The 24,000-nt window shown below is 42.7% G+C and overlaps 1 protein-coding gene and 1 long non-coding RNA gene across 22 annotated transcripts in view; one reads left to right on the forward strand and one right to left on the reverse strand.

Annotated features, from left to right (window-relative positions):
• Positions 1 to 2,177: 2,177 nt before the first annotated feature.
• Positions 2,178 to 24,000, reverse strand: part of CDC42BPA (CDC42 binding protein kinase alpha) — a 290,122-nt gene continuing 268,299 nt past the window's right edge. For 12 of the 21 annotated variants that reach the window (XM_021064437.2, XM_084979260.1, XM_021064430.2 and 9 more), the window contains 6 exons: positions 20,928 to 21,051; positions 19,542 to 19,659; positions 14,047 to 14,232; positions 11,021 to 11,144; positions 7,048 to 7,205; positions 2,178 to 6,415 (listed from right to left, as the gene is read on the reverse strand). In XM_021064437.2, coding sequence (XP_020920096.1) covers positions 6,284 to 6,415; positions 7,048 to 7,205; positions 11,021 to 11,144; positions 14,047 to 14,232; positions 19,542 to 19,659; positions 20,928 to 21,051 — 842 coding nt within the window. In that variant the 3' untranslated portion in view covers positions 2,178 to 6,283. The remainder of the gene's footprint in view (positions 6,416 to 7,047; positions 7,206 to 11,020; positions 11,145 to 14,046; positions 14,233 to 19,541; positions 19,660 to 20,927; positions 21,052 to 24,000) is intronic. The other 9 variants (XM_021064440.2, XM_021064439.2, XM_084979261.1 and 6 more) reach the window with 1 other exon arrangement.
• On the forward strand, positions 6,809 to 9,143 carry LOC146398835 (uncharacterized). The gene is made up of 3 exons (XR_014817481.1): positions 6,809 to 6,966; positions 7,571 to 7,795; positions 8,554 to 9,143. It is a non-coding gene; the product is annotated as an uncharacterized LOC146398835 (long non-coding RNA).

Here is a 24,000-nt window from a genome sequence, read left to right on the forward strand (position 1 = left end):
GAAAGTTGTCCATTTCTTCTGGGGTGTCAAATTTGTTGGCATATAATTGATAGTATTTTCTTATGGTTTTTTGTATTTCTGCAATATCTGTTGAGGTTTCTCTTTTTTCATTTCTTATTTTGTTTGAGTTCTTTCTCTCTTCTTGGTGAGTCTGGCCAGAGATTTGTCAATTTTGTTTACCCTTTCAAAGAACCAGCCCAGCTCTTGGTTTATTTTTTTTCTATTGTTTTTTGAAGCTCTCACTTTATTGATTTTCTCTCTGATCTTTATGATTTCCTTCCTTCTGTTGACTTTCACTTTTGTTTGTTCTTTTTCTAATTGTTTTAGGTGGTGGGTCAAGTTGTTGATCTGAGATTTTTCTTTTTTGAGGAAGGCCTGTATCACTATGAACTTCCCTCTAAGCACTGCTTTTGTGGCATCCCATAGATTTTGAATGGTTGTGTTTTTGTTATCATTTGCCTTGAGGTTTTTTTTTTTTTTTTTTTGCTTTTTAGGTCCCTAGGTGTGGCATAGGGAAGTTCCCAGGCTAGGGGTCAAATTGGAGCTGTGGCTGCTGGCCTACGCCATAGCCACAGCAATGTGAGATCCAAGCCGTGTCTGCGACCTGTACCACAGCTCACGGCAACGCCAGATCCTTAACCCACTGAGGCCAGGGATTCAACTGCATCCTCATGGATGCTAGTCAGATTCTGTCTTTTCCATTCGCATGAAATATCTTTTTCCATCCCTTTCAATTTACATGTGTCCTTTGTCCTAAGGTGGGTCTCTTGTAGGCAGCATACTGTGGGCTCTTTTATCCAGTCTGCCACTCTTAATGTCTTTTGGTCGGAGCATTCAGTCCATTAAGGTCATTATTGATATTTACTTATTTATTGCCACTTTAAACCTTATTTTCCAGTTGATTCTGTTTCCTTGTTCCTTTTTTTTTGGTTGAATGATTTTGTCTTATTTTATGCTCATGTCCTCTTAGTGTTTGTGATGTATTGTGTGTAATGCAGATACTTTTGAAAGGAACTAGGAAATATAAGGAGACAAGAAAAATTAGAAAATACATTTGCAGAGACACAAGCTGAATTAAAGGCACTGAAGAGCAAAATGAATTAGTGACTTGGAGGAGAGAATAATGGAAATCACCGCCTGTTTTTGTAAGTAATGTTTTCTTGGTATTGTCTAGGGTGGCTCTTATGTGGGTGGCAGAGTTGAGTATCTTCAATAGAGTATTGTCGCTTGTACAGCTGAAAATCTGTATTCACTGGCCCTTTACAGAAAGTTTGCCAAGCCTTCCTCTAAGCCTCACAGCTGCCGCCTTGAAGGTGTGGTCTTTGCCATAATGAATCAGCATAGTGGTAACAGGCAGAACTGTCCATTACTCGTGAAGTGGAACAGGGAGAGGTCTCAGAATATTCAGCTGCAGCCAATTAGTTTCCTTTGTCCAGCCCACCGGGGCCTTGCCTGCATGTCCCCAGATGCATCCTTGTAACTCAGAAGCTGCAACTCAACTCGTGGACGTGTCTGCGGTTTCTCTGCCACATCTGTTTACCTGGTCAGATGTGACACGGGTGGGGACGTGTTGCTGGGGCAGGGGTGGGGTCCCTGGTGTGGTGGGCTCTCTGCTTGCTGACAACTGCACACAGCAGGGCCACCCACAGAGGCTTAGGCGGAGCTTGGTTTTGCAGACCCAGCAAGTACTAGGGAAGTTTTATCAAGAGGGGAGCTGAAATCTTCTAGAGAATGGAACTCTCTTACCAGAGCTATGGGAGGAACTATCTCCGTGTCCTTTTACTGTAATGATGAAGCTTGGAATGAGGAGGGGGACTGGCAGAAAACTGGGTCACATGAGGTGAAAAGAGTCAATCACCTTTTCTCCATTCCACAGAGCGCCCCCCCCCCCTTTTCTTTTTAGGGCCGCACCTGAGGCATAAGGAAGTTCCCAGGGTAAGGGCTGAATTGGAGCTACATCCACCAGTCTACACCACGGCCACAGCAACGCAGGATTCAAGCTGCAACTGTGACCTACACTACAGTTCATGGCAATGCCGGATCCTTAACCCCCTGAGTGAGGCCAGGTAGTGAACCCACATCCTCATGGATACTAGCCAGGTTCTTAACCCACTAAGCCACAATGGGAACTCCCTCAGACTTTTTAATCAGGGAAAAAAAGACAAAATACTCCATTCTAACAGTTCCCTGTTTTATTGCAATACATCAGAGTCTGGTTAATATTAAGTGATACCAACATAAAGTATTGGTGACAGTCTTGTTACATTTTTGACTGTCCCACCTTAAATATTTCTGTGCAAAAGAATCCACACCATTGTTTGGTAGCAGAGAATCTCTTATAAAGTTACCTAAGACATCGAGGGGATCAAACCAAACAAAATGAAATGAGTGATAAGAGGCCAAAGCAGTTTCTTTTCCCCTTCCATACACACTTATTTGTCAGCATTATATTCTAAACAACAACAAAAAAAATGATTACACCCAGGCCATGCAAAACTGTACAATAATATTACAATGAGAAAAAACCCTAAAAAATTTATAAATGATATTACACTATCAAATAAAAAGGCAGGTCATTTTGTTGTCAGGAAATTCCAAGGCTGATTTGTTTTCATCCATTCCCCCGGTGAATGAAATGGTTTCCGTGGGTAAAGGCCGTCCCTGGGGAGGAGGAGGTGCCTGGCCAGGGCTGGCATGGGGCAGAGCGCTGGCTGAAGCGAGGCCCTTGAGAGGAGCAGGACTCTGTGGAGAACTCTGGACTTGGTAAGAAAGTCCTGGTAAGACAGGTTTAAAGATGGGCCCAATGCAGTGCCACGTGGCTTATCTAGTTAACTCAGGGGCTGGGCCAGGGAGCGGTGGGGAGTGGGGTGCCTGGCAGATGCGGGCGGCGGCAGAGTCTGACCACTGCTGAGAAGACGGTCCTGTGTCCAGAGAGTGGGTGCCGAGCTTTCCAAGGCTCTGCTTAGCTGGGAGATGAGTGCTCGTGGCCAAAGGCCAGCAAACGGCCCTGCTGTACCTGGGGCTTGGGCATGACGGCCCACCCCACTCTGGCTTTGCTTTAATGATACCTGAGAGTCCATAGGAATGCAACTGGTCTTTCACAGAAGTAGATGTGGCCACTGAGGAACAAAACGACACGATTCTAACCATATGGAAGGCAGAAAGAGGCTGAGAGCCAGCTGGGGAATGACAGATTGTTGCTGTAAACATAACGGGAATTTCAGATTCTTCCCTGAAACCTGGGTACAAGAATTGCTTGGGAAGCTAGATGGGCCCTTTTCAGTTGTGTTTCATGGCCTTAAACTCTGCTTCTGGGAAAGAAGATAAATCACTAAGTGCAGGGGATGGGCGTGTGTGTGTGTGTGTACACACATAACTAAAGAAGGGAAATCTGCTTTAGCAATCGTTTTGCAAGGAGGAAGGCTTTTGTTTTTGGCAAAAAGAAATGTGTGTGTGTGAATGTATATATGTAATTTTATACACCCAAAGCACACAGCAAGATTAAATTAGAATTCAAGGGTAGACAACAAATTGGCTGAACAGTGATAGCACCATATACCAACACATCTAGACTGTGCCAGAAATGCCTCTCCGTTGATCTTCCTCTTTGACTGAGAAACGAGTCCCTGCTGCCGTATCCGCTCCTCTTTCATGTCCTGCTCGGAAACACAGGACGGCTTCAGACAGCAGAGACCACCTCTGTTCTGTGAGCTTCGTTCCTAGTGCCTCTGCCCGAGCATCGTGCTTTCTGTTTTCTCTAGAACCTATTTCCTAGCTTTTCAAGTGATTCTTTTCAGAAGCTAGTGGGATAAGCCCAGCAGAATGATCATTATCTTGGGAAACGACCCCCCCCAAACCCACTACTCTTGGCAGAGTCCCCCCCAAAGTCCTGCTGTTAGAAACGACTGTTTGGGGGCTGTGCTCTCACTGCTGGTGAGACGAGTCAGGTGACTGGGTGACATGTGGCTGGCCGTGAGCCTGAGCCGTGCTCTCATCTGCCCTGTTTGACTCACTGTGGTGGGGTCCAGACTTCAGGTACGGTTATACTTTGATCCCAAAGCCATCTTAACAAAAAAGCACCTCCAGGCAACAGAAACGTACTTGTCAAAGCTATAACCTAATGGCTTAGGGTGCTGTCCTGTGACCCTCAGCCCGGTGGGCCTCCTCCCAGAGGAGATGAGGGAGGCAGGAAGCGGGGAGAGGAAAGACGGGGGGAGGAGGGGGCTGCAGGGGAGGAGGGGAGCTGGTCTCGGGCCCTCAGCCCCTGGCTGGCTGGCTCCCTCCTCCCCCAGGAAGTGCCAAGTGTAGGAAGTGACCAGAGTCACGGCATCCCCATGGCTCTGGACACTGGATGCACGAAAGTACGTTCACGTGACACTTCTCTTCCAAAAGAAAAGGCTCTAGAAGGTTAGAAATGCACAGGAATTGATACCCATCCAAAGGAAAACGTAAGCAGATCTAAGCAAGCACTGAGTTCAGTATGTTTAAATGTCAGGCCTGTTATCCTTTTAAAATTCTCTTTTGTAACATAGGACAATCTAGTCCCCACATAGCAGCCTGTCCTCCCTCGCTGACCCTCAGTCGCCTGTTCCAGAGCAGCACCGGCGTGGAACAGCCCAGCTCCCTGTGGCCCCTGCCGACCAGGAGGAAGAGGAGGTGAATTCGGGGCTGAAGGGACAGGGCCCAGACACTGACCTCAGACCAGCCCCCGCAGGAAAGCGCTGCCCTTGTGCTGCCCTTTGAAGGGGAGAGCAGAACATCTGTTTCTGTGTCTAAGAGAAATTTAGACAGAAAGTAAGCGAGGCAGATTCTCTTTACTTTCAAGAGCTATTTTCAGTTCTCTTTCTCATGTGCTTTACTGGTGAAATGACTCTGGAGAAATGAAGTTCTGGTTCTGCATCTCATTTCCTTGTGGTAACTAAAACAGCAGGAATTCACATGGCGATGTGACTACAAGCCCGTAGAGCCACTGAGGGAGGAAGAGAACAGAAGGCCACGCTGGCCTGCCTGCCTGCCTGTGCCCGCCCGCCCGCCGGGCTCAACACGGCCGCTTCTCACCGCGTGAGGGGAAGAATATTTGGTTAAGGCTGTTCAAGTCCTTGCATTTGAGGTTTGAAATTATTTGGTCATTAAACCCTTTTTCCCAGGCTCATCTGAAGAAGCTCACACCCCTCCTCAAAACAGACTCCTCCCCGAGAAGCCAGCTTGGCTGCGGGACAGGTGCCTCAATGCGACTCAGGGAGAGGGCGAGGGGATCAGCCACGAAAAAAGCCCTTTTATGAGCCTTTTCAAGGACCTTCAGAAACAACCTCATTCCTGTGTCCTTTCAGATGGAAGGGATCCAGAAGGTGACAAAACTGCACTTTGACATTCATGGGCAGAAGATGCCAAAGTAGAGTAAGAAAGGAGAAGTAGGGTTCCAATTCCACTGCCAGGAAAGAAATGCCTTGGGTAGAAGTAGATTTGTCTTGTCATGATACTGCTGAAGAGGCTTCAAATGTCAGAAGTCTGGTTCCCCAGTCACACTCCAAACCAAAGAAACCAAAGCCTCTGAACGTTTCCTACGCTCCAGGTGACCGCGACCAGTGTGAGAAACGGCACCAAAGGAACCCTGCTCTCACTCTCCCTCTGCCAGTGTCAGCCTGAGGCCTTCCACGCTTTAAGTACTTGGTTGGAAAACAGACAAGAAACAACACATTTCTTTAAATTAAATGCGCTCTCTCATATACGCTACGCATCCATCTCTCGTTGAATGCAAGATGCTTTTTACTATATACATTCAGTATCTCATCTCTATATGTGTGTATTTACTTAAACTCTGCATTGTAGTAAAATATGCACTGCTTTGTGAATAGGGACTTACTGCCAACGACCTTCACTGTGGGGCTGAAGGGGCTGGGGTGCCGCCAGGGACCCACGGGCGGGCCCCGCGTGCTCTCTCCAGGCTGCAAGGAGACGCTACGGTGAAAACAATAGCTGTCTAATCTTACTCTTATCGCTTACATTTGTGTAATCTGTCTACTTAAGCTACCTTTTAGGGGAGGGTAAAATATTATGGAAAGCAACTCTAAGTGTATGAAATGAAATCAGTATTAATCTAAGCCGCTCGATGAAAGTCTGCCTTTACGGTTGTTGCTGTTAAGTCGAGGGGCGTGGATGCGAGTCCTAGAGTCAATTCCTGAATCCCTGCCCTGCCATGCCGCTGGTCCTGGGGTGTTCAGGCAGAGGTGGAGGAGGGGATGGAGGTGGGCGGAGGGGGCCCGGTGCTGCTGCTGCTCACGGGTCATGGGTCCCAGCTCCCGCGGTCGGTGCTCTCCAGGGAGAGGCTCTTGGTCTTTCGCGGCGACACCGGGCTGGGCGGGCTGCTCAGGTTGGAGCTGTTGGAAGCAGTGGAATGCCTCGGAGAATCGGAGTCCTGCAAGGCCCAGAGGCGGACATGAGCGAGGGGCGGGGGCAGGGGGCTGCAGTCGCCCTAGCCACTTCCTGTCAGTAGGAAGCTCCTTTTCTTATTTTTTTGTGTCTTTTTGCCTTTTTCTAGGGCCGCACCCGCGGCATGTGGAGGTTCCCAGGCTAGGGGTTGAATGGGAGCTACAGCCGCCGGCCTACACCACAGCCACAGCAACTCGGGATCTGAGCCACGTCTGCGACCTATGCCACAGCTCAGGGCAACACGGGATCCTCAACCCACTGAGCACAGCCAGGGATCGAACCCACAACCTCATGGTTCCTAGTTGGATTCTTTAACAGTCACAACGGGAACTCCAGAAGCCCCTTTTCTATATAACAAAGGTTCAGTTCCCCCCCATAGGTCTTTAGAAATATGAGTCATTGTCACAGCTACAGCTATTAGAAGTCTGAACATCTCCAGGAAAATCGCAGTGTCCAACCCCAGCGACCCGTCCGCCTTCCCCGCAGGCAGATCCCCGTGGCAACCGAGGCCAAGTTCAAGGTGGTGGTGCGGCTTTGGTAAGTGCACCAGCCCTTGGTTGTGCAGGCCTTCTCCAAACCCCCGTTCCCAGACAGAGCTGCCACCCCCACTGCACTCACCTCGCCGTCATAGTCTCTTGCCGGGGCGTCACTTCCTTGGTCCATGCCCCCCGAAGACAGCGAGCCCTCTGACGGCGAGGGCATCGGCTGCCGCTTTGCACTGTAGCTCCCTCCGGAGAATTCTCTCTTCAACGCGCTGCCGTTCTGCGCCGAGGACCCTGCGGCACAAGGTTCACCTACAACTTTATACGTGCAGGAGGGACGAGCCATCCTTCCCGCTGCCTGGGGCTCATCCTCCAGCGCAAAGCCCTTCACTGACGGACGGTGACCCTGACCCCCAAGCCCGGCCGGGAGCACGCCGCCTGGAGCGCTCCTTCCCGCTCCGGGCCAGCGGTGGGCGGCTGGGCGAGTGGGCGGCACTGGCGGGCGCGGCTCTGATCTCACTGGCCGTGTCCACGCAGTCAGTCCTTCAGGTCTCCGCCCACGTGCCACTGCCTTCCTCCCTCCTGCTCCCTGGACCTCACTTCTCTCCACCGCATGCGGATATGACGCTGTCATTATGAGCCTACCGTTCTTTTAACAGATGGATGGTCTGTGCCTCCCCAAGGCCCAGCTCAGAACCCGGCCTGCGACAGGTGCTTAAAACATATCAACTGAAGGATGAGGCCAAGGAGAGCAGTTCCCGGAAGTAAAGGCCGTGCCACCTGATGCTGCATAACTATTAACCTCTAGAGAATTTTCAAAAAAGAATATGAACAGAGAAGCATTTTTGTTCTACAGAGCAAAAAGTCTGCAATACAAAAATGAGGTGAGTTTCTTTAAAATCATATTCTCTTTTGTTCTTAGAGTTGAGGCTCATTCAAAGGGGACTAGCACCATTCAGGGCAGAAAAAGGAGGACCTGAGAAATCTTGGGGCATTTAAAACTCTGAGCATTTCCTACCATTCTTTAGCTCTCGCTTAAATTTTTTTTTTTTTTTTTTTTTTTTTTTGGTCTTTTCTAGGGCTGCACCCACAGCATATGGAGGTTCCCAGGCTAGGGGGTCCAATCAGAGCTGTAGGTGCCGGCCTACACCACAGCCACAGCAACGTGGGATCTGAGCTGCGTCTGCAACCTATACCACAGCTCAGGGCAACGCCAGATCCTTAACCCACTGAGTCAGACCAGGGATCAAACCTTCGTCCTCATGGATGCCAAGTCGGGTTCGTTAACTGGTGAGCCACGACGGGAACTCCAAGTTTTTCCTTAAAAATGTTTTTGTCTTGGAGTGCCCGAGGTGACTCACCGGTTAACGAACCTGACTAGCATCCATGAGGATGTGGGTTTGATTCCTGGCCTCGCTCAGTGGGTTAAGGATCCCACGTTGCTGTGGCTGTGGCATAGGCTGGCGGCTCCAGCTCTGGTTTGACCCCTAGCCTGGGAACCTCCATAAAAAGACAATAAATAAATTAAAAAAAAAAAAAAAAGACTGTGTTGAGGTTTTAGCACAACTGCAAGATACAGATTGTGACTATTTCAAATTTTCACTAGTGTAACTAACCCAGAGTTACTTTTTTTGACATTAAGAATTCACTGAAATTGTCCACGGAGGGCTGCTGAAAGCGTATGTGCTTCATGACCACCCCAATAGAGACGTCCTCGCGGATGAACAGGAGCCTGCCTGCTGAAGCCCTGTCCTCGCTCATCTCTGCCAGCCGCCTCCTAGTTTCAGCTTCCTTCCTGAACCCCTCAGCTGTGTCACCATAAATTACTGGTGCAGAGGTTACCAACACTGGGTGTTCACTGTCTATATTATGGAGCTTTAAAAATACCAGTGTCTGGGCCCCCACCCCAGACCATCAGCAGAATTCTTAACTCTCGAAAGCTTTTCTGATGACCCTTGAAAGCATCTCAGGTTGAGAACCGCTGATGAAACCGCATTCTCTGGGAGACCCGCTCCCTCCCAACACCCCATCCAGTTTCTAAGGTGCCTTTCGCTGGACTACACTGCTCTGCATTCATTGATGTGTACTCTTTACTTTTTTTAGGCGGCTTTTCTCTCTCCTTAGATTACAACCTATTTGGAGGCATAAATCTTTTTTTTTTATGATTTTTCTTATAAGTCCATAACTAGTTTAGTACTCAATTTAATAAAAGCTGGAAGTTACCTTAAAAAATGTTGTCAGTCTGAATATAAAATTCAGGAGTTTCCGTTGTGGCACAGCGGAAACGAATCTGACTAGGAGCCATGAGGTTGCGGGTTCGATCCCTGGCCTCGCTCAGTGGGTTAAGGATCCGGCGTTGCCATGAGCTATGGTGTAGGTGGCAGATGAGGTTTGGATCTGGCACTGCTGTGGCTGTGGCATAGGCCAGCAGCTGTAGCTCTGATTCGACCCCTAGCCTTAGAACCTCCATATGCTGAGGTGCAACCCTAAAAAAAAAAAAAATCCAAACTGCCAGAGAGTTCTGCTGTTCTTACTACCTCTGTGACCTTAAGCAAGGTCTTTTATCTTTCTGAGTCTCAGTTTCCTTCATTTGTAAATTAGAAATAAATTCACCTTTATGGGATTTTTGTGGGAACAACGCGGCACGCAGCACATGGAGAATAAAACAGCAGAGGGAAGGTGTGTGACAGGGCTGCCCAGCCTCAGCGCAGTTACGGGCTCCTTCCTCAGTCCCGGGGCCACTTCTAGAAGAGATGACTTAACCCACCTCTGTGATTTACTTTTTTTTTTTTTTTTTGTCTTTTGTTGTTGTTGCTATTTCTTGGGCCGCTTCTGCGGCATATGGAGGTTCCCAGGCTAGGGGTTGAATCGGAGCTGTAGCCACCGGCCTACGCCAGAGCCACAGCAACGCGGGATCCGAGCCGCGTCTGCAACCTACACCACAGCTCACGGCAACGCCGGATCGTTAACCCACTGAGCAAGGGCAGGGACGGAACCCGCAACCTCATGGTTCCTAGTCGGATTCGTTAACCACTGCGCCACGACGGGAACTCCTTTTTTTTTTTTTTTAAACTTTGGGTATGTTCCTTTTAGAGAAAAATTACACTCAACCACCCTGATCTTAAAACAACCAAGGCAGGGCTGTTTCGAATGAACAGCAAAAGGAACAATCTGAAAACTGTGGTCCCTGCTGACGGAGACCATATACTCAGAGGCTGGGCCCCATCCAGAGAGTTTTAGATAGTGCTGGGGGGTTTGGCCCTAACATGGGGGTGGGCGTGGGGGGTCCAGCTCTGCATGCCCTCTAGGAGAGCCTGCAGGCCCAGGGGTGAGCCCATCACGGTGAGAGTGGGTGGGGTGCAAGCACATGGGTTACACTCTCCCTGATTGAAGCCAGGTTCCCTCTGCCAAGGTTCTTCCCTACTTCAAACTCCACAGAGCGTCCTGTCGTGTTTTTAATAAAACAGCAAATGTCCTACCTTGGTCCCCATGTCCCCACTTGTTCTGGCCCTTGCCCGTCTCTTGAATATTTTCTCGCTCCCTCTCCTACCAGGAAGCCACTGTGGTTACACTCTCCCTGATTGAAGCCAGGTTCCCTCTGCCAAGGTTCTTCCCTACTTCAAACTCCACAGAGCGTCCTGTCGTGTTTTTAATAAAACAGCAAATGTCCTACCTTGGTCCCCATGTCCCCACTTGTTCTGGCCCTTGCCCGTCTCTTGAATATTTTCTCGCTCCCTCTCCTACCAGGAAGCCACTGTACCTCCTGATTCAACTAATCAAACTTGGGTCAGTGCAGCACAGCCCGAGGGAGGGAGCATGAGTTCCCTCATTATTCTAAGTGTGAGGAATTCATCCGCCACACCCGCCACCTGCTCCTGTTACTGGACCCTATCTATTCCCTGCATAGCATTTATCATCATAATTTATTAGTATTGCTCATCTGTCTCCCAGATGGACTGTCAACTCTAAAAAGACTCGGTGACCATGTTCTTAACAGCTGCCCTGGTGCCTCCCAGCCATGACCCAGCGAAGTCTGAGACGCTGTGCTGCCCGAGGGTCCCCACGTGCTACCCTGTTGGAAGTGTCTTCCCGCAGCCGGGGCCACTTACTTGCTGAGAGGCCACTGCTGGCGCTCATGGAGCGACCGGGCTCAGGGCGGGACTTGGTGATGGATGGGATACTGACTGAGCCACTGAATGCTGTCCGACTTTGACTTTCCTGAGGCCGAGGGTTCTAAAATCAAGAGAGAAAGAAGAATTCTTCATCCAGAGAGAAAATGATTTTCTACAGAGCTGTCTACTTTTCACCCTCATTTCAAGAAATACAGTTGTCTTGAGCAGAGTGATCCAGAACACCAAACACCCCCACACCCACAAGTACTAACGCCCTAGCACAAGTAAACCTTATCCCAGTCAAGGCTAAGTGCTCATCTTTATACTTAGTGAAGTACTTAGCGACAAATACGAATTGTCTGCTGTTGTTGTAAGAACAGTAAGTCCAAGTTATATGGTTAGAAGTGACAGTAAATGTGGAATTACATGGACATCTGCAGATGCTGAAACAAAGCTTTGACCACGTATGAGGCTTTTATTGCTTAGGATAACTCAAGAGCAGCATAAGCCCATTTAGAAGAGTCACTGAAAAGTGCATCCTTCTCAAGAACACGTTCTGTGGTCCTGATACCAAACGTGCCCTTTTGCATGTTCCCATCCTAGTTACCAGGCAACCTTCCTGCCTCATGGACAGAGCAGCATATGAGGCACAAATATGATGCTTATAACAATCACGGCCTGGGGGAAGTGATTCAACTTGGGAGTGTTGGTTTGAGAAGTTTTTCCATCGAATACTGAACAATAATTTCAGTGTCTAAAGCAGGAAGAAGAGGCATAGAGTATTTTGAAAGTCACGTACCCCTGGAGACCAGGTGTGTAGGACCAGCTGTCTGAACGTTGCCTCCTCAATGGCCCCAACCTTTTCACACCAGAGGGGTGCCAGGGCTGGTGCCCGAGAGGAGGTTACAGCAACACAACTAATGCAGAACTAACACCAGCAGTCAGGAAAACATGCACTAATATCTCTTGACAATCTCCAAATCATACATTTTAAAGAATCACATATACTGGCTGGCTGGCTGGTTCCAAATTCAAATTCAAATGGCTGCCATTTTGGTTCCTATTTCAAATTTGCAAAGTCCATGTAATTCTTAATATGTTATTTGCTTAAAGCAAACATTTTTCCTCTAAGAAAATAAAAAATTTAAAACAGAACAAGGGCTAGCATTTCAACACCCACGCATAGGAGCAACCCTGTATGCCAGTGACATGCGTGCAGTGCAGCAAAGGAGAGCTCAAGAGAGACGGGGTATCAGTTTCAACCTTCAAACTTTTAGTGTTTTGCTTAAGGTGCCTTGATGTTGTCCTTTTCTATAAAACAAACCTGCCCTAGGAAAAAATGGTAAAAATTAAGCCTATAAAAATACCAGTGGTTTAGTAACACTGAATGGTGTAGTGATAAACAAATGATACACTGAAGGTATGCTCTGGAAAAAAAAAAAAGAAGACAAAGCCCCAAACCTAACAGTTTATCATTCTTCAGCTGAAATTCAACCTCATTATAAAGCGATGCGAAAATTAAGCTAATGGTCCTTTTCCTGTACAAATATACATAAAACTTCCACCAGTAGTAAGTAGTGTTTCTACTTCTAATGACTTAAACAAATCTCCACCATCTTTTGCATCAAAAATTCTTGATTAATGATTCACATATACGACGTCCTCTAGAATCTACTCTCTGCAATCTGTTACGAAGCACACTAAGGTCTGGTTTATCTTAGTTAATCTTAACTTGTCAAATAAGATGTTTAATGTCAATGACAGTGACATTTAAAACATCATAATTTAGAATAATTTGGTAATACAAACAAAAATACAAAAACAAACTTCTCACCCTATAGCTAGTTTTCTTACTGGAAATTATGAAATATGAAATAAAAATGGATGCTATTATTTTTTAATCCAGCGAGTATTATGACACATGGATACTGTTCAAGTATTTTATTATCTGCAAAACAAACTTGAGAAAATGCTCCCGTGAAGTCAATATAGGCACATAGTCTTGATGGGAATATGGATATTCAGCTTGAACGGTCGCCAGTTCTCATCTGCAGAGCCACAAGCTACACAGATGCAAGGCTGTGTGCACGGGACCAAGGGCAGGTGCCATGGTCACCAGGATGCTGCTCATTCTGTATTTTTTTCCTCTCCTTGTTTTATCTTGGATCCTGGTTGGAATTAAAAGCATATCAGCACCTCAAAGATCAGTAAGACTATTTGGTGATTTTTTTCCTGTTATTCATTGATACTATTATATTTTATACTTTGGAGATTTCTTAGCTCTATAAGAAGAGGTTTATTGTAGATAGAAGGCCTGTGGACAGGCCATACTACAGACTTTAATGTCACTAAATATAAAAAATTTCTCTGAACTGAACCTGTTCTAAGCTATTTATAAAAAGTTCAGAGAGTTCCTGTCATGGCACAGCGGAAATGAGTCCGACTGGGAACCATGAGGTTCGGGTTTGATCCCCGGCCTTGCTCAGTGGGTTAAGGATTTGGCGTTGCTGTGGTAGAGGTCGCAGACACGGCTCAGATCCAGAATTGCTGTGGCTGTGGTGTAGGCTGGCAGCTGTAGCTCTGATTCGACTCCTACCCTGGGAACCTCCATATGCTGAGGGTGTGGCCCTAAAAAGCAAAAGGAAAAAAAAAAAAATTTCAGAAATTCTCGGATCACTTTTTTGTCTAACGGAATAAAGTCTTAATCAGGGGCTATTTCTTCCATCCTGGAATCTGTGATGGAAAATGTTATGATGGGATGATCTTTTGTTAAACATCAAAAAACCTCCACTACTGTTTTAGAAATAAAACTGAAATCCTTCTCAGTCCTTAGCTTTTCCTCAAAAGAAGAAACAAAGGAGAACTCGAAGAAAGAAGAGGAGGAAGAAAAGAGACTTGGCAAGAGAGAAACAGGCCAAAGGAAAACGTTCACCAAACCCACCCCCCTTGGCAGTGTTACTATGAAGCCAGGCAGAGATCCGCACGTGTTAGTACAAGTTAACACCTAACTCAGCTGTTCATACCCTCAGAGTCATAAAGCTTGGTGTACCGGGGACAGAGCGTAGAGACGGGGAATATTCAGGGTTTATGGAATCAGGAGAGAGAAATTTTTCAGCAGAATTAACAGTCATGTGATAGATGTGCTCAAAGTTGATCGGAGAGGAGATCAGACCGGAGTGATGATGAGGGGATGGATAGGGAAAACCTGGCTATCAAAACAACAGAAAGAAGAAAAAAAGGTAATGAGGTGATGAGAATGGATTCACCAGACATATGTGACATTTCAGACAACATGCATGTCAAAAAATGAAGTTATCTCACAGAACTGAATCCACAGTGAAATACTTTAAGGCCTCAGTTAATTTTGTAATTCTCTTGCTAGTCCCTTAAAGAACCGATCTGCAAAAAATTATTTGCCTCATAAAATTATTCTTTTATTACTGTTGTCAAGTTCAGTAGAAACTGGACTATCAGACCTGCAAGTAGACTTTCAAAATCATGTTCAGTATTTTTTTATGTGATAGAATCAAAACATGGCAAAAATCTACAAAAATACTAAGGACAGAAAAAGTAAGAAAAAAATTAAAGACCAAGTAAAACCATAACCAGCCTCTCATCAAAAGTGTTATGTAACTGTTCCTTTAGAAACTGAAACCATTTCTTGGTATTTCCAGACCTGATACGTGTTTGCTTTTACTGATTTTATCGTCCTATGACAGAAACAGCAAATAATTGTGGAACATACCAGTTTCTGCTTTACCTTCAAGCTGCCCAAGCACATCTCCATTTAGGCACTCAAAGAACAAGTTTGTTTTTAACGAGAACAAACTTCCTTTCAATCTTCATATGTATTTTTTAAAAATGAAATAATGTAAAACTAAAGACAAAGAAGAAAGTTTCTGAAAACAAGGCACCTAGTTTTTCACATAAAATAACTCCTGAATACTTGGGAACTGTCACTCAGTACCCAGTCACCTTCTCCAATGGGAATTTTCAAGGTTCGGCGCTTGAGAACACCTGTGCTTCAAGAAAACATCCTATCATCTCTTCACTAGAGACAGAGGCTGAATGACTTGCCAGAGAGAGGCTGACTGATATTCTCAAGAGTTGAGATGAGCTTGCTTTTTGGTTTTTTTTTATAATGATGGTTATTTTTTCCACTATAGCTGGTTTACAGTGGAGCTTGCTTTAAAAAAATCCGTTAAGTTAGGTAAGCTTAAAAGAAAGACTCCTATGTAAAAGATACTGTTTTACATTTGGAGATGTGAGTAAAATCAGTATCTTCTAAGGTTCTTTGCAAGAAGAAAAAACTACTGATGTAAATGTAACTTTGACGAAGAAGTAAAATTACTTTTTAAAGCGCTAAAAGGTCATTGAGCTATAAGTTTTATTTATTGACAATTTTATTTATTTTTATTTTGGCTTGTGCCTGCAGCATGTAGAAGTTTCCAGGCCAGGGACTGAACCCACGCCATTGCTGTGACCTGAATCACAACAGTGACAACACTGGATTCTTAACCCACTGAGTTACCAGGGAATTCCTATTAATAATTTTAGGAACGGGTAAAAGGCTAGGAGAAAAATAATCTTCTACTGCTAAAAAAATGAATCTTTTAGAGGTCAAGTATTATTCTTGCATTCAAGTGGAGACAAATTGATCTTTATTACCAGTATCCACTTATGAAAAAAAGGTAACTGACAAAAAGGATTCAAGGAAACTACTTCGGTCTATACTTGAAGACATACCTGCAGTTTTATATTAACTGCTTATATCCTCTTGGTTCACTAAGACACATAAAAGATTCACATTTGATATTAGAGATAAAAGAAAAAAAATGACTCCTTTACTTTATTATCTCTTCACATTCATGAGGCAAACAACCCTTTTCAGTATCGTTTTGGTACAAAGTCAACAGAATTAAGTTTCTAAAGATATTCAATAAACTCTCTAAGCTTCTAAGTATTTCACAGGAAGGCAATACTGATTTGAACAAGTTAAACATAAAAATGTTTGGGGTACATGCTCTTTGCACAAATGACAACACAGCTTTAAAAGTGCTTCTTTTATATGTTCACGTTAGATGAATTTAATTCATCATTATTTTAGAAATAGTTAATACAGAAAATTACAGTGGAAAGGACTTTCTAAAACCTGAGACTATATTAAAATATCACAAGGTCTTATATATATATATATATATGTTCACACACACACATATATGTATATTCACACACACACACACACAGAGGTATAGACACAGGTAATAGACATGCATATTATTTTCCTTTCAGGCATGCATATTACGGTGTTGTTTACTAAAGGTCTACGCCAAGATAAGCACAATTCTGGGAAGACAGTATACCAAAAAACATTTGTTAAGTGCTTAAATAGATGCCTATGAAAAGTCCCAGCTTTCACGTTCTTTGCTAGTGAAAGGAAGAAAGTCAGGTGAAAATATAGTGACACTGTGAAGACAGGAGTTCAGACACAGAACATCTTTGCTGCAATACTACATATACAAAAATTTATACCAACTTGTCCTGTGTTTACATGATAAGGAAACATGAAAGGAATGAAAGGAACATTAAAAAACTGGATTGCACTGCAAAGGCAAAAAGTTGCTTAGGTTGATGACAAAAAGAACCAGCAAGGCAGTCATGGGTTAACAAAATCAGTGACTCAAATACTAAAAATCAAGAAGTCTAATGGGAATAAGAAGCCAGCACAGAAGGCCATGTGTCATGGAGTCAGATCGGGGATACATCTTTGGGAAATGCTATCTGAACTTATTTTGCTCAGTAATTAAGACTGAACCTTATTCTGAATAACAACAACAACAAAACAGATAATTTCCTTTCTTTTAAGTGGTGGGAGGGAGAAGGGGGAAAAAGGAGGAATGTTGTGACATAACGTTCTCAATGAGGTTTGAAATTTGACATTTTGCTTCATTGTGCTTATTAAGGGTATATAGGAAGACCAAATCCTATTGTGTAATTAATGAAGGTCTAAAAGATTCTGGAACATCAGCAAACTGAGTTTTCACCTGGTTAAGCAGAGGAACATTTTATTAAATCCTGAAACTGCTTCACTTTAAGGAACATACTGTGAGACATAATAGAATTTATAGAAACAATTTATGTTCATAATTCTTGCTATGTTGTTGGCATACATGAGATGAAAAATTGTCTTTTTGTGCAACAAAATGAAGTAAGTGGAAGAAAGTTTAATTTTAAAAGGATAATATCCATTAAAACCTTGTTAACTATAGTGAAATAATTGTGTATTTGCTGATGTGTTGCTTTGCAACATATGGATGTATTTGAAATGCACATCCCTCTGTCTTTCCATAATGCTAACTACATAGCAGGTGTTTCATTAAATTTCAAAAAGTTTCACTAAGATAGTATATATATTCACACTTCAACTATTTATTGTAATTAAAAAATCTCTCTCCTAAGGTACTTTGTACCTGACACTACCTTCTTTGAGGGAAAATGAGAGAGGACTTGGATTTTTTGGTTCTGTTCTGTTACTTCTGAGAATAAAGGATAATAAGACTAAGGACTTAAGCAAATGTTCAGGAAAAAAGGGAGAAAAAGGGAGAAAAATCTGAAAAGTCTGATTGTATGGTTCTGTTCTGTTTACTTCTGAAGAATAAAGGATAATGAGACTAAGGACTTAAGCAAATGTTCAGAAAAAAAGGGAGAAAAAGGGAGAAAAATCTGAAATCTCATTCCCAGGCAAAAGCTGAAAAAATAGTACAGCATATGACAGGTAAGTATAACAATTTAATACTCAGTCTTTATTTATGCTCAATATTTTTTCAGCTTAATATTTATGCTCAGCCTTAAATTTCTTACTTCATTTTAATTACTGCATCAAGATTGATTGTAATCTTTTTGTATACTTTATTTTCCTTGTGTGATCTTTTTTTAAAAAAAGTTGTATTGAGGTGTAGTGATGTACAATGTTGTGGTCATTTCTGCTGTATAATAAAGTGACTCAGTTATGTATATACACATATCCATTCTTTTTCATATTCTTTTCCCATATGGATTATCACAGAATATTGGGTCAAGTCCTCTTGTGCTATACAGCAGGTCCCTACTGGCCAATCATTCCTTATATCACAGTGTGCATATAACAATCCCAAACTTTATTTCCATTTACCCAGCACGGACTATAAATGTCTTGATGATGAAACACAATGACAGTAAGAATGTTACATTCATTCATAAACAGGGCCAATTTGTTGAGCTATTTATAATGGGGAACTCGGGCTCAAATTAATGCAGGTGTTTCGGTTCCTCCCATGAAAAAAATGCAAAACGCCCTTTAAGAGCTTAACTTTATTTTAAAAAACTTGACCAAACTATATTACCTACTATGTTTTCTATCAGTGGCAGAGGTCTCTCACAGGAGAGTTATTAATGTGGGTAATTCACAGACTCCTTAGAAAGAGCTTTGGGCCAAAGTTCACAATTCATCTCCCAGATGACCAGAGTATATAACTTACACCTAAAATTCTATGTAAAATCTAGATACTATCACCACTGATCAAAAGGGTCTTGCTAAAATTTTAATAGTTTGTTGAGAGAACCATGACACTGAAATGTTAAGTATAAACAAAGCTTGGATAATTAGCTAATTCCACCAACATCCTTAATCTCAATATATTAGGTCAAGAATCCAATCTTCAGAGTTCCTGTTGTGGCTCAGTGGAAACGCAACTGACTCGCATCCATGAGGACGCAGGTTCGGATCCTTGGCCTCACTCAGTGGGTTAAGGATCCAGCGTTGCCGTGAGCAGTGGTATAGGCTGGCAGCTGCAGCTCCGATTTGACCCGTAGCCTGGGAACCTCCATATGCATGTACAGCCCTAAAAAGCAAAAAAAAAAGAACCCAATTTTTCATGTTGCTAAAAACAAACAAACCAAACCAAACCAAAACAAAACAAAACAATAAAACACAGATTTTTTTTTTTATACTGTGCTTAAAAAAAAGAGAGAGAGAATTGACTTGGCAATGGGTGTATAATTGGCCAAAGGAAAATGACTTGATTTCATAATTAGATGAGAAATGTGACTGTTAATGACAAAACTGATGACGTTCTCTGGGAAGGGGCAAAAACGTCTGTACCGAATTGCTAGAACTTAGTGAATTCTTAGTGATTTGGTAACCAAGTTCTGAATCTTGGTATAGAACCTCTCCAATCTGGCACTTTATTTCTCCAACAACAGTAAATCTAGGTATAGAAGATTATAGAGTATGCAACTAAACAAGAACTTGATGTGTTTGGGTTTTGACAGACATCTAAATTTTATGCTTTTCATGTCAGTTACATCATCACGCATCTTACGTATATTGTAATATACTGAGATAAACATTTCTTCATTAGGCTAACATATCCTTTTACGTCTGGTATATATTTAAGCATTCACACATTCATTCCTATAGATTCCCCACCCCTTATTCTTAAGTCCATTTATATTCACATTCACTCTTCATTTCTCTTACCATGGGCAGGTCTTTTAGGATCTGTATTCCATCTCCTGGGCCCATGTGTGCTATGTGGTTAAAATTAGTTGGGTTAGAAATTAGTTTATTTCTCATTTCTGGATCTCGTAGCATCTCTCTGTAAGAGAAAACACCTGATGAGATACTTTTTTCTGTGACCAATCTAGATATCTTTAGAGAAAAATTTATACTTAATTTTTTATATAAATTATGAAATGGATTAAAAAACAGAATGTACTAAATTAAATACTTAGAAGATGTTTTATATTTTAAATAAAAAATCTAGGATTTTTGGTGTGAAAACAGAGAAGGTTATTTATTTATTTATTTATTTCTGCTTTTTGGGGGTGCACCTGGGGCATTATGGGGTAGGGGTCCAAGCAGAACTACCGCTGCCAGCCTACACCACAGACACAGCAACACCAGATCTGAGCCGTGTCTTCGACCTACACCACAGCTCACTGCAACCACAATGAGCGAGGTCAGGGATTGAAATGGCAAACTCATGGTTCCTAGTCAGATTTGTTTCTGCTGTGCCACGATAGGAACACCTGGTAGTTCTATTTTTGGTTTTTTAAGGAACCTCTATACTGTTCTTCATTGTGGCTGCACCAATTTACATTGCCACCAGCAGTGAAGGAGAGTTTTTCTTTACACAGGAGGGTTATTTTAGTATTTAAATAACAAAGAAGCTGTACTCCATTTTACAGATAATTCTGAACATTTCATGTATGTCTTTTTATTTTTGTCTTTTTTTTTTTTTTTTTAAGGGCCGCACCCGCAGCATACGGAGCTTCCCAGGCTAGGGGTTGAATCGGAGCTGAAGCTGCTGGCCTATACCACAGCAACGCAGGATCTGAGCTGCATCGGTGACCACACCACAGCTCATGGCAATGCCAGATCCTTAACCCACTGAGCAAAGCCAGGGGTGGAACCTTCATCATCATGGTTGCTAGTCGGATTCGTTTCTGCTGAGCCATGAAGGGAATTCCAATGTATGTCTTTTTAAACAATTGCTAATATTTTACAAATGCTTTTGTATGTAACCAGAAACACTTCAAACCTATTTCTGTTTGGTCATTAAGAGAATAGTTAATCTATATAGATATGCTCTCTGTTTATAAAGGTCCACATTCTAAAAATTGCAACGATTCCACATACAGAGAGAAATGAATAAAAATATAGTACTTAAATCTAGTACATAATCACAATTTGGAGAGCATTAAAGTTACACAGAGAAATACATTCACTATTTTTAACACCAGAGATGATGAATGACAGATTTTACGAGATCAAATTTTGCTTCCAAATCAAATACAGTATTACTACCAAATAGTCTTTCCGATGCTATAAGCATCTTTCGATGAGTATAAATTAAATATCTACCTCCTCTGTTGCATCCTTTCCTCTTCTGGGACTCTGAAGGAATAACGCCTCTTATTATTAATATTTCTAACCATTTGTTTTCGACTATTATCTGATGTTTCAGGAACTACCAGTTCATCTCCTTCTGTTAAAAAAAAACAACAAAGGACAATGAAAGTGCTAAAATGCTTTTTAATCCATTGATCTCCAAGATGGTACAAATATCAATCAATTGTACAAGTATATACAATTCTAAATTTTAAAAGTTGTATGTTGATAATCATAGTAAATAACCAACAATTCAATAAAATGTAAGTAAATACATGTTGAAATTAAACAGCTTGCAAAGTGTATTTTCCCTTTTATTTAATTATAAATATAAAATGGTACAATTTTAATGGAAGAAAAAAAGAAAGATGTGGTTGTCTTGGTGTCTGGCCACTTTGGCCAGCCCACTCCCAATGTCTCTACATGATCTTCTCCCTCCTCCCAGGTGCTCGCTTCACTGGCTTAGGGCATTAAAAAGCTCTTATTGTTAATATCTGCACAGTAATCAGGCACCAATGGTAAATGACTGATGAAAATGGTAACAACTGAAATTATTTTATATATTAAAACATGTCCTTTGCAGATCTAATTTGCAAGGTACGGAGTAAAGGAAAGGAACTGCCTGCCTACTAGCTCCCTTTACTAAAGCTAAGAATCTCATCACTATGTCTACTCTTTCCGACCTTAACAGTATACACCCAGGCACCCAGTGCCCATCTATTTCACCTTCAGTATTGAGAAGCAAATAAAATTGTCAGCCATGGGCTCCCATGGGTTGGGGAATGGTGAACATGCTCTGAAAGAGATGACTGTATCCATACAGTATGATGATCGCCATTCTCCAAATAAGGAAAAAGAGAAAAGCCCATCTTTAGAGTGTTCAAATGAGAAAAAGGAAGTGGGAAGAAACCAGCATAAGATGATAAGTAATAGAGCAATGTTCTCCTGTATCATCATAATAGCTTAATCAGACTGCTTTCCTCACAACAGATGTTAAAAGGATAACATTTTAAAAGTAGATGAGAATTTGAGAACTGAGAAGCGCGAGGGTAAAGCAGATCTTGGTGAGCTGCAGTGGCTTTGCATAGCCGAGGCCTGTAAGAGCACTTGGCTCCTGAGAGCTGAAAGAGAAACAGACAAGCCAGAGAAACAATCTTAAGGAAATAGGATTTCCTTCCCTTTCTTTCCCTGGGCAAAGTTTAAGACAACTATGTTGAAATTTTGTCAGGTCTTCCTTCTCCAACCTCCACTTTTACCCCTAGCCTAGAGTAGAAAAATGAAAGTGTAAAAAAAAGACAAGCTGGACTAGAGTTTACCTGTAGAGATAAACTGGGTAATGGACACCTTTTACCATCATCATGGTCACATACAGTGAGAACAGGGTGGATTTAATCTTATGCAAATATTTAGAGTTCCTCTAAGAAACATGTATAAAATAAAATATAGGGCTGTAGAACTGAGGCGCCTAAAGCTCCAGTTTCATTAGCTTCAAAGTGATTCTCTCTCTGAGCAGAGTCATTTCTAATACAGGAATATCCTTTCTCAAGTCACACTGGAGCATCCTTTGAGCATCGGACTTCTCCTACAGTCACAGTCTATATACCAAGAAGTCTCCAGTGCCAAGAGGAGGTACCAGAGCTTCAAATCCGAAGCTAAGCAGTTAGTGTATGTTTTAGTACTTGAAAACACACAAATAAAACAAAAAAAAAAAACTTTTGATTTTTTTTTCTGATAGACTATACAAATGTATTGGAAAAATAAAGAAGACAAAAGAAAAGGATAAAGATAATAATCTCACTCCCAGAGATAACTGGTATTAAACATTTTCATGTTTTCTTGATGCCAATATTTTTAACTTATATTTTAGTCAATTTATTTCTTTTTTATTATTTATTTATTTATTTTATTTTATTTATTTATTTATTCTAAGGGCCAGAACTGCAGCATACAGAGGTTCCCAGGCTAGAGGTCAAATCAGAGCTGTAGCTGCTGGCCAGATCTGAACCATGTCTGAGATCTACACCACAGTTTACAGCAACGCCGGATCCTTAACCCACTGATTGGGGCCAGAGATTCAACCTGCACCCTCATGGATGCTAGTCAGATTTGTTTCCACTGAGTCATAATGGGAACTCCCATTTAAGTTAATTTAAATCATTTAAAATACATAATAAACCATAATTATATCTTCATTAACTAGATCCACCACAAAAGATCATACATCTAAGAATCTGTTTTTATCTCTGTTACAGAGAAATCTGCTGCTAAGACATGAGAATAACTTTATTGTAAGAAGACAGCATTATAACAATACCGGTTAGAAGCGAGTTTTTAACTGTTCAGGCACACTCTGGCTGGCACCCAACTTACTGAATGAGACGTGGGCAGTGTCCCTAGCTAGGACTCACTTCGCTGCTTTTGACATTGCCCCTCTTGTCTGCAGTGCCCAGGTCTCCACGTCCTCTCCTGAGACTGGGCACTCGGGTCAATTTCCTCCCTTCCCTGCTTCTGCTGCCCATGTCATTCTAATTCCTATGCACCGGCAGATGATGTATTCCGAAGGCCCCAAATCAGAACTCCAGAGGAATTTTCACAATTCCAGTGCTACAAATTTTGGCTAGGGTTTACTGTAGGAAGAGTACAGCTGTCCCTTTTCTATTTACTCAGTTCAGCACAGAAAAATAACATGATGAGTCAGAAATAAATATTTTGCCTATATGGCTATGCGAGCTTGAACAGAATGACTTTCTGTCCGGCAGTTAATCTCAATAACCCGAGAATATGATAGTGGTTGAGGTCACAGACTTTGGAATAAGACACATCTGAACTTAAGTGCTCTGCCAATTTTTATCTTCAGCGGTCAGCTTCGAGAGAGTTTCTATAAAGCTCTCCTATGTATGTGTATGTATATATATATTGTTTGTTGTTTAGGGCCACACCCATGGCAAATGGAGGTTCCCAGGCTAGGGCTCAAATTGGAGCTGCAGCTACCAGCCTACCCCACAGCCACAGCAACATGGGATCCAAGCTGCATCTGCAAACTACA

Source organism: Sus scrofa, chromosome 10 (genome assembly GCF_054392235.1).
Source record: "Sus scrofa isolate SSC_HxYL_T2T_F1_AM1 chromosome 10, Sscrofa_HxYL_maternal_Yorkshire_Landrace_v2.0, whole genome shotgun sequence".
Taxonomy (NCBI): domain Eukaryota; kingdom Metazoa; phylum Chordata; class Mammalia; order Artiodactyla; family Suidae; genus Sus; species Sus scrofa.